At 44.3% G+C, this 15166-nt stretch overlaps 1 protein-coding gene across 1 annotated transcript in view; it reads right to left on the minus strand.

The window, feature by feature from the left end:
- The window catches only part of ITGAV (integrin subunit alpha V), a 51644-nt gene extending 48673 nt beyond the window's left edge, over positions 1-2971 (minus strand). Inside the window, exon 1 of the mRNA XM_072874631.1 lies at positions 2540-2971. Coding sequence (XP_072730732.1) covers positions 2540-2697 — 158 coding nt within the window. The 5' untranslated portion in view covers positions 2698-2971. The remainder of the gene's footprint in view (positions 1-2539) is intronic.
- Positions 2972-15166: the final 12195 nt, after the last annotated feature.

Genomic DNA, 15166 nt, shown 5'->3' on the forward strand with positions numbered 1-15166 from the left:
TGGAACAGGTCTTTCATACTGGACTTCTAAATACGCTTTATTTTGGTATCCAGCAGGTCAAAATAGACTACAAAACAGCAGCTTGAGCGTTCAAGAACTAGTAACACTCCGTTGTTGTCAGGCTAGTCAATCCAGATAGCTTCAGCTCAACTAAATGTACTTAATCTCTAGTACTCATGTAAAGAACAGGTGATAAATAAAAATTCACCGAAGCAACAACAAGGTGCAGGAACCAAGTGACACACATGACACTCAACGGAAAGCATATAACAAGGCTCCTTTTACTAAACACCTTTTGCTAATCACGCTGCAAAACAGTTCACTCCATTTTCTACCTAACATTTAACCGTAGACATCGCTGAGCTCGCTGTTCATCACTACCTTTCTTTCCCCTCCAACAGCTTGAGGGAATCTGCAGGCATTCCAGTCTGCATGGCATGTGTGTGATCCTTCTTGAACGATGAGGAAGACACGGGCCTGTGTTTGGAGGACACGGCATACCAGTATTTCTGGCTCTTTCAGGAGGCAAAAAGATTGGTGTCCATAGGTATAACTCAGAATTTAACACCATTAGGGCCTGTTCCTGGAAAAGTTGCATAGCTACTTTGTTTCAATTATGAGCTGAAATTTAAGATAAAATGCAGTACTGGACTTTAGCTTAGCAAATGCAGACTAACTTCTAGTCACAGCTATAAACTGAGAACATTCCCTCAAAAACATGAAGGAGTCTGTCTTCCATGCTGTCTGAAAACCACTAGTGTTCAAAATGGAAAAAAAAAAAAAAGTCAACACTGTTTTCTTTTACAGCCATGCACTCCGAGGTCAATAGTTATTATAAAAATAATGGAAAGGCTCCAAATAGCGATTTCAATGAGAGCTGGGTCACATAATTCCTTACTGGAAAGCAAGCAAGAAAGTTTACTACATGCATTTACCAGTCTCCTGATAACTCTGCAGCCACACACGCTGACTTAAAAATAAAGGGAGGGACACAAATAGAAGCTTCTTTCTTTTAGTACTAAGACTCACAGGATTAAGATAGCACAGAAAGATGTTGCAACACATGCAAGTTAAGACAGGATGACTTCTAATATTTGTAGGCAATAAAGAAATGCAAACAAGGCTAGCTGATGTACTGCAAAAAGGCTTGCTCAATAGCTGCAGAATTTGTTTATAAAGTTTTATGAGCTCAAGATCGAGAGAGAGGGAAAATCCCCCAGCATGACAGAAGCCAGCAGCTTTTCCAGCTTTACAGCCCTTTCTTAAGATGGGAAAGGAGGAGGAAAAAGTGGCAAAAGCTGGATCTTAACATAGCCCGCACTTGAGAAATACAGACTAATTCATTAGGGACATGGTGTAGTGGTGGTCTTGGTAGCGTCAGGTTTATGGTTGGACTCGATGATCTTAAAGGTCTTTTCCAACCTATATGATTCTGCGATTACGGCAACACCGCGACTTTGAAGTCAGTGACACGACTGTGCACAAGTCTGAAACACACCGGCTAAGCAGCTACTGCACGTTGCCTGATTTTCGTTTAATATGAAACGAGAACACATTCGGGAAGGAGATGTGGAAGGCATTTACATGGAACTTTTTCTTCCCTAGACTCCTCAGCAGCTTTGCGACCCGCGCAGATACAGCACAACGCCAACACGGCACTCCTCCAAAGAGCAGGCAAAGCAGAGAACAGCAGAACTTCTGAAATTTCAGGGACAAAACCTCAGGTGCGAGACGTAATGCAGCAAAATACCGCACTTTCGTCTTTCTATACGGTATTTATTATCGCCGTTATCCGCACAGACCGCAGGCTGGTCAGGCTGTTCGGGAAACCCAGCGGTGCAAAGTTTGTGCCGCGTTAGAGCCCACCGGCCGCACGACACCAAGTTGCGCTTCCCGGCGAAAGGCTCTCGGCAGCCGGAGCCGCCCCGGACGGGGAGCAGACGCCGCCGGGCTGCCCCTGCCGTGCCCGTGCCCCTGCCCCCGCGGTGCCCCTGTCCCCGCAGCCCCGGAGCGCGGGGGCCGGCGGCGGCGACCCGCCCTGCCTGCGGCCCGGCTCAGGGCTGGCCACCGCGGCCGCCGGAGCCGCCAGCCCGGCCGGGGGCAGGCGCGGCTCGGCACGGCACGGCTCGGCTCCGTCGCGGCTCGGCTCCATCACGACGCTCCCCGTCCACGCACCCGGGCCGGAGCAAACGGCTCCCATCCGCTCCTCGCTTCTCTCCCGAGAGCCGCCCTGGCGCCAGCTCTCCCGCCCGCCCGCACTGTGAACTGGCGACAGCGGCTTGGCCGCTGACACGGGGGGCTTCTCCCGGCCCCCGCATCCCCCTCCTCACCCTCCTCCTCCTCCGGGCTGGCCAGGCTCTCGCACCCCGCCGGGACACCGCCACCCTCCGCCACAGCCCCGCCGCCGGCGCACCGCCAGCCGAGCGGAGGGACCGCCGGGACGGGCCCCCCGCCCCGGGGAGCGGCAGCCCCGGCAGGCGCCGGCCGCCCGGGACGGGACGGGACGGGAGCGGAGCGGTCCGCGGGGCGCGGCACTTACGAGGATGGGTCGGGAGCGAAGAAGTCCACGGCGAAGCCGAAGTAGCTGCCCTCCGGGCCCGAGTAGACGGCCGGGTGCTCCACGTCCAGGTTGAAGGCGCTGCCCGGGGCCAGCGCGCCGCCCAGCAGCACCAGCAGCCACAGCCGCAGCCGCGCCATGGCCCGGCCCCGGCCCCGCGCTGCCTCCGCGGGGCGCGCACAGCCGCGCAGCTCTGCCCTGGAGACGCCCGGCCCGGCCCGGCGGGAAGGCGGGGGGCGGAGGGGCCGCGCGTTTCCCGCGGCCGGCGGCGGGGCGGGGAGCGGAATCACTTCCTCCCGCCCTGCGCCCAGTTCCCTCTTCTCCTCGGGACAGGGCCGGCAGGAAGGAGGAGCGGCATCATGTGGTGCCGGAGGCGGGCCCTGCCCTGCTCCGCACCGGGCCGGGGCCGCCGCGCCGCTCCCCGCCCGCCTCTCCCTTCCGCCGGCAGCGGGCGGGCGGGCAGGCCTGGCCCGGCCCACGCCGGCGCTGCCCGGCCCCGCGGGGGAGCGCGGGGGAGCGCAGCGGCGCGGCAGGGGGAGGCCCTCCCCGCGGCGGCGGGGCCGGGGCTGCGGGGCGGCTGGGCTGCAGCCGGGAGGGGACGCGCGGGCCCTGCCCGCTCCCCGGGGCACGGCTCCCGCCTCCGACAGGGGCTCTGCGGGACCCGAACGCTTGCGGGCAAGTGCGGTGGGGAAGCGCTAGGAGCAAGGGGGGGGCACAGCCGCGCTCGGTCTTACCACGTCGTTCTTGGCACGGCTGGCCCAGGCAGCCTTCTTGCCAAGTCTTGGAGACAATCTGTCTCAAGAAAGCTGCGAGACAAGCAAAGAGTGCAGCAAGTGCCGGTGCGGACCCGGCCACGGAGGAAAACAACAAAGATTTTCAACCTAGGAGAATGTTAAATGAAGTAATTTGAGATCCCAGAGTGAGGGCAGAGCCCTGCAGCCCCTCCACCAGCGGCAGGGAGGCCCGGCGGCGGGTGCGGGGCTGCGTAGAGCCGGGTCTGTAAAACCTCCCAGGCTGAGGTCTCGCCGCCTGCTTGACCACTGCACTACCCATCTGGGGACCAAGTGTCCGGCGTCCAGCTTGGACCACTTCAGTCCCAGGCTGTGGCCCTTAAATCATCTGTCACGGGTAAGAAGAGCTCAGCACTGTCAGCGTGGCAGCTCAGGCAGTTGTAGGCTGCTATCAAATCCCTCATAGCCTTACCCACATCAGCCTACAGCAGAGTTCAACTTCTGCTGCGTATAGCAGTGTTTCAGGAAAAAGAAAAACATGCTGGAACACCTATAAAGTGGAATTAACTCATGTTAATTCAGAACATTAATCCATGAAACCCAATACTGTTACCGTGTAATCAGTTTCATGCTATTGCCACCAAAACTTTTAGCTTTGCTTTTCTCATGTGAGCATGATAAAGAAAAGGAACAAGTAACAAAGTTTCAAGCCCTAAATACAAGTTAAAAATATCCCAAGGGACAGATTCAGAGTTAAGGGAATCCTGAAAGAAAATCATTTATAAAATAAGCAGATGAAAACCCACAAAGCTCTGCAAGAAAAAGCCTTAGAGAACACATCATGCTGTGGAGAGATGATGCTGGGGCCTCTTTAACAGAAGTGATGAATTCCAGCACAACAGCTGCAACAAGAAGTTGAAAATCCTACCTTGAGGGGCTTGTTTAAAGAATGGAAATTACATCAGCTACAGTGTCTTTCTAAAATACTGGTATAACTCCCCCCCAAACCTTTGAACTGGATATGGGAACCATTGCTGAAATTTTGGACTTGGGGAATCTACAAGAGATCATTTTACTTTGAAATCTGTTAAATGGCAGGCTCAGTTCTACCAAGTCAGGTGCATCAGGTAGAGCTAACAAGACTCAGAGCAAGCAAAATTAGAAGCCACTTACTGAGAATGTTTTCAGTGGAGAGCAATCATCGTGGCAGAAAATAATTAATCAGGAATACTGGTAGGCAACTTACTCAATACAGTCAGCAGCATAATGTTCGTTGAAGAACTGCTAGTTAACCTACTGAAGAGATTTAATTTAATAATCATTAAGTATTCCTGAAGTTTTGATGCAATTGGCTTAATGCAATAGTATAGTATATTAAAGTAGTACATTAAAACTTTGAGCTAGGTGCATTTAACATTGTCTGTCGTCTTCTCCTTTTAATGAATTATTCCTTCAAAGAACCCGAGGACCTTTCACAAAAAAAGAAAAGTGCTTTCTTCATCACCACTAATGAATCACATCTCAGAATTAGTATCAGTTTCCTGTTTTACCTCAGACTGCAAATTTACAGTCAGGGTTGGTTTGGGGTTGGTTTTGGTTTTTTTTTTTTGGTTTGGGTTTTTTTTTTTTTTTTTTAGTAATGTCCAGTCAGCCTACGTTCACTGATACCATGATATTGAGGCTTACAAGAAAAAAAAAAAGTGTAATGTATAAAGGACTCCAAAGGGGAAGAACTGAACATTGATATTGGGCGTTTATTTCAATTTCTCACTAAATGAATAGATAAAGTCGCTTAAATTAAAAACATCAATATTGCTACATCTTAATGCAGTCAGATTTTATGTTAACATGCAAGCTAAACTAAGTCATCTTGAAGCCGACAGAAAATACAACAGACTAAGAGAAAGGGGCTGAGCAATGGCAACCTTTTAAAAGCTGGATGTAAGTATGTAAGCTGTACGCCATGGATTCTTGACAAGCCTACTGCTACTTACCTACTGTTACTTTTTTTTTTACAAGTTCATTTGGAAAAATTACCAATATGAGGGTAAAAAGAAAACAAGGATAGAAAGTGAGAGAGGATTTCACAATAAACTGGTTTCATTGAAAAGGGGTTGTGAGTTCAGAGTTCTCCATTTTAAAAAAGCTTTAGGTCTGAACTGTTTCCTCCCATCTAGAAATGCACACGTAGCCTTGATACTTGCGCAACCCTGCGGCACTGTTGCTCCACCGTAAGCAGTAAATAATACATATTTTCCATATTTATACTTCAAATAAAGCATATTTTTAACGTAGGTTTTCCAGCAATCTCATGGTCTACAAAGGCAGAACCCCCCAAACGTTTCCATTTATTTGTTCTCACAACTTCCATGTCTGCAGTAAAGCGTATCACAGCTTGACAAACAGCAGTACACCGAGCATAATCCTTCTGTTCAAGAAAATCCATGGCAGAGCCAGAAAGGAGAACCAGGTAATCCTGTCTCCCAGTCACTTGTTCTTGCTACCAAGTAATAATAATTCCTTAAGGAAGCCAACTCAAAAATCCGTATTCTATCAAGAATAGGAGGAGAGTTCCTATACTTAGACTTGATACCTGTTGCTCATTTTCCTGACTTTGCTGCCTCTTCACAGGTAAAAAAAAAATCATTAACAAGATTAACTTTTATTGTTATTTACTGACTACTCACAGCTGTTATACTACAGACCTGATCAAAGCAAAACTGGAGATGGGTTAATAAGTTCCCAAATTCTAGCAAAAAGGGCAATAAACTAAAGAAAGAAAAAAGTGGTTTATGTGTACTTTGATCAGTAAGTGACTAGCTTAGGGAAAAGGAGGATTTATTTTCTCTATTTGATTGTATAACTTCACAACATCACACAAGCAGTGAAGGATAAGTTCGTTTTAAGATATGAGAAGTGTTTTACCAAATGATAAATTTTGGCTTCCTAAGGACTGGCTGTGCAGCACTACTGCTTGTTGTCAGCAAACTGCTAGAAGCCAGTCCAGAGGAATAACACAGACTTCACATAGAGTCAGGGGTTACTCATCCTTAGGGAAATCTTTTTCAAGCCATTTCCTCTCTTCAAGAAGATAATCGCTTTTTCAACAGCTGTTTCGTGCACATCTGCTTTCTCCCATGTTTGGGCCAAGAAAGGTAAGGCAGCCTGTCGGTTCCCTGAGTCAGCACCGAGCGCCCTGCTCCGCTCCCACCGAGGTTAGTCACCACTTGCGAGCGGAAGCTGTGGCGTCACTGCTGTCTGCCCTGAATTCAGACACAATCAGAGTCAATCAGTCTAGACAGCCCCAGAGCGTAGCCACATCTCCCTATTTGGTATTATACCCCCCCAGCCTCAACATGGGAAAAATCCGAAGTGTACAGGCTTGGGGTTATTCTTTGAATGGAAGCCGAGCTTCCTGTAAATGGAGGGAAGTATTTTCTGTTGCAGAAGAGACCGAGTGATTGATTCCCTTGCTTGCATTGAGCTACTACGTCCGACAGCATCACGGAGAGAGGAATGAAAGCCTAAACCAGACTTTGCTGTTCATTTAAAGCAGGAAACAGCCTTTCAGTGAAGATGCAGTTCTTTTTTCCTAGCTTGTTTAGTTCTCAACATGACTAACAGATAGACAACGGCTACTGAGATCATAGGACAGAATGTAAACAAATGAATTCTGTGTTTCTATATTGACTCTCCTGTTATCTCTAGTTTTCCATTTACAAGCTACTGACTAAGATATTCAGTGGTGAAAAAGAACCACTAAGAAGTGGGCAGAAGAACTGGGATTCCTTTTAACAAGACACCAAAAATTTTATCTGTATTTATAATTGGATAAAATTATTTTGGAATTCTTGGAGTCTAAAGAACTGCTTTCTGTTTTTCAATAGATAAAACTAATTTCCTGTTACAAGTTGTTAGTTTTTACTCATGCAAGTAGTTCTTATCACAGCTGCATAAAACTTTGCAAGATGTAAAGCCCTTTTGGCAGACAGGCACTAATTTTTTTTTTGCTGTTCCTGAGTCTCCAGCCTGGAACATGGATAGGGTATTTCAGAATATTTTTCCTTTGCAATTATGTCTCCTCCTCATGACATTACAGCCATCAGTGAGAAATGGACAGAGTCCTATAATTTGGTAGAAATTGTGAATGCGCAAGCCCCCGTGTCTTACGAACAGGCTCGGCAAGATGGGCTGTATAAGCTTCAGCCTCTTAGCGGATCCAGTGCTTTACAGTATCAGTAGTATTAATATCTGGAGCAAAGAAAGGATTACCACTGATTTGTTCATCGATACTACTATTAGTCTCCCAGAAAAGCCTTTGTTGACATGAGAGTTTTACTACATATTTTGCTCTTGTGCCATCCAGACACTTGGACCTGTAAAGCGGCTTAGCTGCCCGGGACAGATCTTTTAAGAAATAACTTGGTTTCTAACAAGGCAGTAGAAAGCAAGCCTAACTTCACCAAAAAGATGGACCTACATATTGCTTTGTTTTGGTCAGTTGATGCCTTGTCTTTCTATTTCATTTAATCTTCATTTTCTTGGGAAAAAAAAAACAACACCAAACAACAATAAAAAAAACCCAACAACATTAAATCTGAACACGATGGAAGCATGACTGGGTGAGAAACATGAGGAAACCACTACAGCGACATTGTAAGCTTGATTTGCCTTATTGCTCCTACGAGCAATTCCCACATCAGCAAAATCCCACTCACTTGTTACGCAAAAGCTGTCCTTAGCCCCAGGCTATGGGGCAATGGTTTCTTTAGGACAATGAGGGTATGACTGTTTTTAAAGTCGGCTTCTAGCTGGCGCACGATTCTCAGCGTAGAGTTGGAAGTCTTCCACTTCAAAAGGAAGTAAGTCGTACCAGGATTTTTTCCCCGCTTTGTTCAGCGCTGATAGCTGCATTACCTCAGTATTAGTCAATGTCTTTCCCCCATCCCCTTTTTGTGTTTTATGAAATGCTAGTTACTCACCAGGCCTTTTTTTACATTAGGATTTCATAGCATCAAATTCAAGGACAGCTCTGCTTGATTTACAAAAGGATTCGTATTTCTTCAGTCTGACAGAATTACCTATTATAAAATCATGTGTGCGTCTCAGTTTTTGCTTCACAGAGCACTTCTGCAGATCTAGGAAACAAATGTATCCTGATGTTGCTCAGTAACACCCCCGAAGACTTAAATATTTTTAAAAGATATTTTTAAACAGTATTTTTACTCTAGAGAAAAGGATTGACAGGAAATAATGTAATAAAGGAGAAACGGATCAGGAAAAAACCCAACCTCTAATATTATCTACACAATCTCTAAAATGTTTTCACGATATCCATGCATCTATGGAATGTAAGAGACACACGAAGTTAAATACCACCCTATCCCATTAAGGGATGGGGTGTGGGAACACACCAGCCCAGAAGGAAAAGCCTGGGAAGTTGCCACACCTACCCCCAGAATCAGCCCGGCACCCTCGGCTAACCATGGCGAAGGAGCTTTCATGAGACAGGCGGGGAGAGACGAGGGTCTCGTGTCTTCTGGTGGGGAAAGGTCTCAGCAGAGCTTTTTAGAAGGGGATGGGGAGAATTTGCTAATTTAGAGAGCGTAATGGAGTTGGCTTTCTGCTTCTAGAGTAGGAAAAGAAAGCAGATGAGAGGAAACATCAAAATCACAGGCTTTCTTTGCTCTCTCATCTCACATGGAGTATGTTTCTGTATTTCTGCGTCTCCTGCCCTACTGAAACAGCTGCCTAGGTGCCGCGCCACGTCAGCCCACTGGATGAAGCAGCTCCAGCTCCCTGTGCTAGTTACTACTGCGGTGGCAGCTCCTTTACAGGCTGATTCTGCCCTCAGATTAGACCTGCCCTTCTTCCTAACCCACCCCTTCTGTTTTTACCCTACAGAGATAATAAATACGCAGCAGGCACAATTAATACAAGAGTGCAAATATTACGCTTGAATAAATAATCATCCCTACTATCTCTTCATCGCTGTCTCCTCCACCTTTTTCTTCCTTTCCAGAGAAGGTAAATTGCTCCCCGTACACCATGAATTTAACTCTACCTTTTTACATTCACAAAAGATCCTCTAGAACACACTGCTTTTGTACCGTTTCCCAAAGGTGAGGCAGAAATCATTATTTGTCCATCATCTTATTCTTAGTTACATCTAAATTTCTTTCCTAACAACCTTTCCCTTCTTTTGCCCGTCATTTTCATACAATTTTGAGTACCATCCTTTCTGATGGGGCCATCAGCCGTAGCAGATGCCTTCAGAGCACGTTACCAGAACACACACAGAGTTTTTATTTAGAAAGTGGAAGTGCCTACGCCTGGCAGAAATACTTGTGAAATGGTATTCTACTAGGAGCAGAGAGAAACACAACACGTCCCTGCAAGCAGGATCTATAGGCACAGATGACAAGGGTCACCTTCTAGTAGATTTCCATTTATGGAGAATTTCCAGAACACGAGGCATTTTCTAGTTTTCTTACATTCTTGCCTGCTTCTGGTTGTACAGAAATATTGGAGATCACTGCTTTCTGTTACAGAGATATTGCCCTTCCTGTCCTGAGTGCAAGTAATCTATTTAATAAAAGTGCGACAGTTTATGTACAACTTTATTCAGTTTTTTGAGAATTTTTCACTATTTTTTCTATTTTTTTTCATCATGCATTTTCAAAGTAATCTAATAAAGTTCAGTCTCAGAACAGTCGTCTTTGCTTTTTAATTTACTATTGCAGAAACATACCATCGCATCTTGCCTTGAAGCATCTGTCCTCTGATGCTCCTGTATTACAGTAACACTTCTACGTTCTTGCTAAAGGGTTTGGAACAAAACCAAGTTTAAAACTTACAAAGAATTGCCCGGTTAGCAATATGAAAGAAGATTCTTCAGACTGCTCTATGCTGAGTAATGAGTTCAGACTTCAAATGTGTTGAAGAATTATACGGCAAAACGGTAACAGTATGCAGAGCAAGTAGGATTGAAAGGCAATGGAGTAAAGTAGAGCCAAGCTCCTTTCTCTCTGATAGGGAAAGGGATATCATCATGTGTTAATACTTCAGAAATCCCCTAACAAACTCAACCTGTTTCTCTGAATATTCTTTTACACTCAAATACAAAAGCACTAAAAGATTGCAGTAAGACAAACTGACGTGGAAAAAGGTATTTCCCTCCCCCTCTCTCCAGAAGTGTTTCAAGTGTTTGAGCCCCCGCATCCCGGGCCTTGATAAACCGGCTCAGCCATGAGCTCCAGCCTCTTGGCTTCAGAAGACATGTTACCATCTTACAGAACGCCCCAGAGTTCAAATTTCCTCCCTCTTCCCCATCCAAAAATCCCCTTTCTCCCAAAGCAAACTAAGAACCCAACCTCACCCTCGCTTTGAAAGCCATTATACTTTGATCCTCTACATCCAAGGAACACTCTCCCATCTGGCATTTAATATTAAACCAAAGCATGTCGTTATCTACAAAATGTTATACTGGTGACTAGGTCTTTGCTGGGTTAAGGAATAAATATCTAAGTCAAGGAATAAAGCTAAGGAAAATGGATCAATACGGAATCAGGTCTCTTAACCATTCTAACAGGGGGTTTGGCCATGGCGGTGGGGTTTCCATGTGGGTTTGTTTTGGTTTTGAAGTTGTTATTGTTTGCTTTTAAGACATTAACCTGCAGTTGCCCGGAGGTTGTTCCAATAGACTCCGAATTGGGTGCTGCTGGTCAAAGAACTTTTTTTGCATCTGTCACAGAAGCCTGCCAGTTACTGCTGACAACAGTTATCAGTGATAGAAATTGCCGACACTTCCGTGCTTTGAATAGAGCACATTTAAGAGCTTTTCCCTTTTTGCTATCTTGGGGGAAAGAGTCCTCATTCCACTTCTTCCTGCCTCCCCATACATACAAAGAAAGGGCAATTATTTCTGTATAGCAAGTATTCTGTAGACTGTAGCTTTATATTTCTGTGTGGAAGAACTGCGTGGGACACAAAATCCAGAGCCGCTATTTATACAATACAGACTTTTTGTATTGACAAGAAAGAGACTGAAAAGCCGGTGGTACAAGGCTGCTGCTACTGACACAACATGGAGTTCTGACACCTACTAGCTTCTTACTCAGGGAAAAAGTTCACAAAGGTGAGACAACAGCAGTTAAACTCCTTTTGATCCCTTACAGCTTATCCCCTCTTATCATTTCGACTCTAGTCTGACAGACATTTAAAGAGATAAGATCTTTGCTATGCCCTCTCTGACCAACTTTCCTAATCCTTCTTCTCTCCATTTTATAAACAAACCCTGGAGCCTTTAGAGCCACATCAGGAGAGCACGCTACGGGGCAATACTCTGCTTTACTCCGTGCCCGTGGAGGGAGCCCAAAGGGAGATCGCAGCCAGCTGGCTTACACAACGATTCCTAAGCTGGCTGATACGGATTAGAGAGGTCAGGCAGAAAAGCCTCCCTCAGGTAGTGTTTATACTTGGAGGAGAGGGAAGACAACGAAAGAAAGTGATGAAGAGTGAAGATTAAAGGTTTCTTGACTAGAAACTTTGCTGTTATCCGATTTTAAGGAGGCATTATGTTGCAGCTACAGAATTTTTGAAGTGGAGAACAATTCATCTTTTTAAGTAGTCTACTGTCCCCGAACCACGACAACTAAACTACTTGACATGCCAGACGTTACTAAGATAGGCAGAAAACATTGATTGAGAGTTCGCAATGGATTCATGTTATTGCATAGAGACCAAACTACCATAATTATGTCTTAGCTCCAATCTTTACATGCAGTGTTCAGAGCACAAGACTGACAGCCTCGGGGTCAGAAAGTAAAGCAAGGAATACGACAGGAATGGAGATGAAACATGAATAGGACAAAAGGTCTCCTAGAACAGCAAGCCTGTTAAAATTTATTAGAGGCCTGAGAAATGTAAGGTTTTACCTGATTTTCTACAACTACAAAAGATGCACGACACCCATATTATATGCTGACAAGACAGTTTCATTCCAACACAGGTCCAAGGATGCAGCATCCGTAGAACACTTTTCCCTCATGGCTGACTGTACAAGGAATATCATTTTGCCTTGTGAACCCTCTGTAATCATTTGCTCCTCTCTTCCTTTCCGGAATGCTTCTACTTCTTTCCATGCATTTTATATAGCAATTTAGGTGGGGTTTTTTTAAAGGAAAGCTGTGGTGCTTTCTTTTCCATTGTGTCTTGCTTAAGTTTAGGAGTCCGTCTCATTTTTGATTTCTGATTGGGTGTACCTTGGGAACACCTCTAGTTTTAAGCCAGCCTTGCTCAAATTTATGTCCAAATGTATTATACTCGGTAACAATTTTAAGTCACAAATGTAAAATAAAGATACTACCTCTGAGGTCTCCTTCACTAAACACAAATAAAACGCTGCTATTTTATGAAAGAGCTGATTATTTTTGCCATTCATTTCAATAATGTGCTATGAAGGAGCCTAGTGTGGTCACATATTAGGGCTGTAACATCATAAATGAATAAAACATCTTGGCCTTATTGCTAATACCAGCAACAGCCACTCTCTGTAAAAAGACAGAGCATCTATTGAAACGAAAGAAAAGTGACAGACTAAGCCAAGGTCACTTCTAAGCCTCTAATACTCGCGTGAGGGGAAAGAGAGAAGGGTGATTTGCAGATATCACCATAAAAGCACTTAATGTGATCACAGCTACATAAAATACATCCGGTACGTAACCGGGAACAAAAACTATTTGCTTCATTAAAGATTTTGCTGATTAAGGCCCATCCGTAGCAAAGAATCAAGTACCTTAAATTGTTTCTAATTAAGTTGTTTCTAACTTAAATTTCTAGTTTTGTTAAAAAAATGTTTCTAGCACTGAAATACATCAAGAGATTTTGTTCTTCACAACTGAAATACATCAACTCCTTCTTTTAGATCCACTTTCTCTACTTAGCATCAACTCAAAGCAAAGGCAGGCATAGAATATCACTTCCTCTAAGTATTTTTCCCTAGAGATCTAATAATACAAGCTAGTAGGAGTCATGTTCAAAACAAGATGTGGCACAGCTGTGGAACTGTTGGGTTTCCAAGATGCTAAAAATGTATAGGGATTCAAGGGAGAAACAGGGACCGTTACTTGGAAGAGAATGCCATCACAGGCTACATCTAGTAGAGGAAATCTTCTAGATTAAAAATAGTTGGAAGCTACGCAGGACAAGCATTCCTGAGAAGTACAAGGGCTTGTCCTTTTCCTACCTCTTTCTTCCCCATGTGTCTGGTTTTTGAAGTGTGATAAGGGGTCTCTTGGTCTGATGCAGTGCAGCTGCTGTTAATTTTTTTCTGCAGTTCCTCTGGCCTTCCCAGATCTCATTTTTCCAATTCTCTTCCTGTTCTTATTGATGTTATTCAGGGGGTATTTCTCCAGAAATACTTCAGGTGAATATATACGAGAGCAATCTCATTCTCTCAACTTAGGGCTGTAATAATTTCACTGTGAGGGAAACAAAGATCTAAATCTTTTAAAAGATCTAAATCTTTTAAAATCTTTTAAAGATTTTTAGTTTAGGCACTTAATCACTCTGCAGTTTCAGTAAGTTATTCAAAAGCAGCACATGGAACAATAACAACAAACACTGTTTATGAAACTTCCAAGTATGTTATCTGCAAGATATATAAGCTTACAAAATATTTAAGCCTGCGTTGCTTATTATATTCAGGTAATTTTTAAGAAGGGACATAAACATTGCAAAATAAGTAGAAATCAGCATTCACAGTGTCCGAGACATACTTTTTTTGACACTTGGTATTCCACACATCTGACTAAAGAACTGTGAAAGAAAATATTCATAAAAACATACTAATTTGTATATGTAAGTTCTTTCTGTACAATCTGTTTGTTAAATCAAGACAATCTATTACGACAATACTGAATTGCCAAGAAAAGTACCACTGCTTTGTCCAAAGTTTATCAATAGTAAAACCTCCCCTTGATAAAAAGCAGTTAGGGAGTGTTGTCCAGTAAGAAATGGCAACATTACTGTTACAAACAACTAACAGATAATGTACTATTTAAGGCCAGTCTTTACATTTAATTTTTCTCCAAATTTTTTCCAGGCCTTTATCAACAGCATTTATTATAAAACAAGTAGGGAGCTCTGAGTAACAAAGCAGTGGTTAAGCATAAAATTCAATCACACAGGTCTCAAAAAAAAAAATCCTGTGAGAGTTTAAAGCTGGCCAGTATAAGCAGTGCAAGCAGTATTTGTGACGGAAATAGCATTTTTAACATACATCCAAAATTTAAAGCCAACAAATACTCTACAATAGCAAACACCAGGAAGGAAAGACATGGGTTTTCTGCAGCATTTTTAAAATTGGTTTTGTCCACTCAGGTGTCCAGTAACAGAGGTGCTGCGAAGGCAGAGTGCTACACTAGCGTATTTCCTCAAGAAATGTTAAAGCCATTCTACACTACACTTCTCACATAGTACTCATTTAGGTTATGGGAAAAACAAGATGACGCAAACAGTGGTGCAGGCTGCAAGGGAAAGGAATAAAGTTTGTCGCAGAGGTGTTTCTTCCCTGGCTTATGATCCTTTACAGCCTGACCTCGACCCAGTAAGTGTCTCGGACTGAGCCTTCCTGCTCCTGTAACAGTGAAATACTATATTTTTGACCCATACAAACTGGACAGTCACTGAAGTGAAGATACTGCTATTTTAGGACTCAGGTTATATCTCATTTTTCCCTTAAGTGACTCATTCACTTTACATCAGATTAATTTCGGGAAACTTGCACCAATAGGAACAACTCAGTGGTAAGTCACATTCAGGCAGACTCCATTCCATCCCAGTGCTCATTTCCAAAATATTAATAATTCATCTACCC

The sequence above is a fragment of the Ciconia boyciana genome, chromosome 10 (genome assembly GCF_034638445.1).
Source record: "Ciconia boyciana chromosome 10, ASM3463844v1, whole genome shotgun sequence".
NCBI lineage: Eukaryota > Metazoa > Chordata > Aves > Ciconiiformes > Ciconiidae > Ciconia > Ciconia boyciana.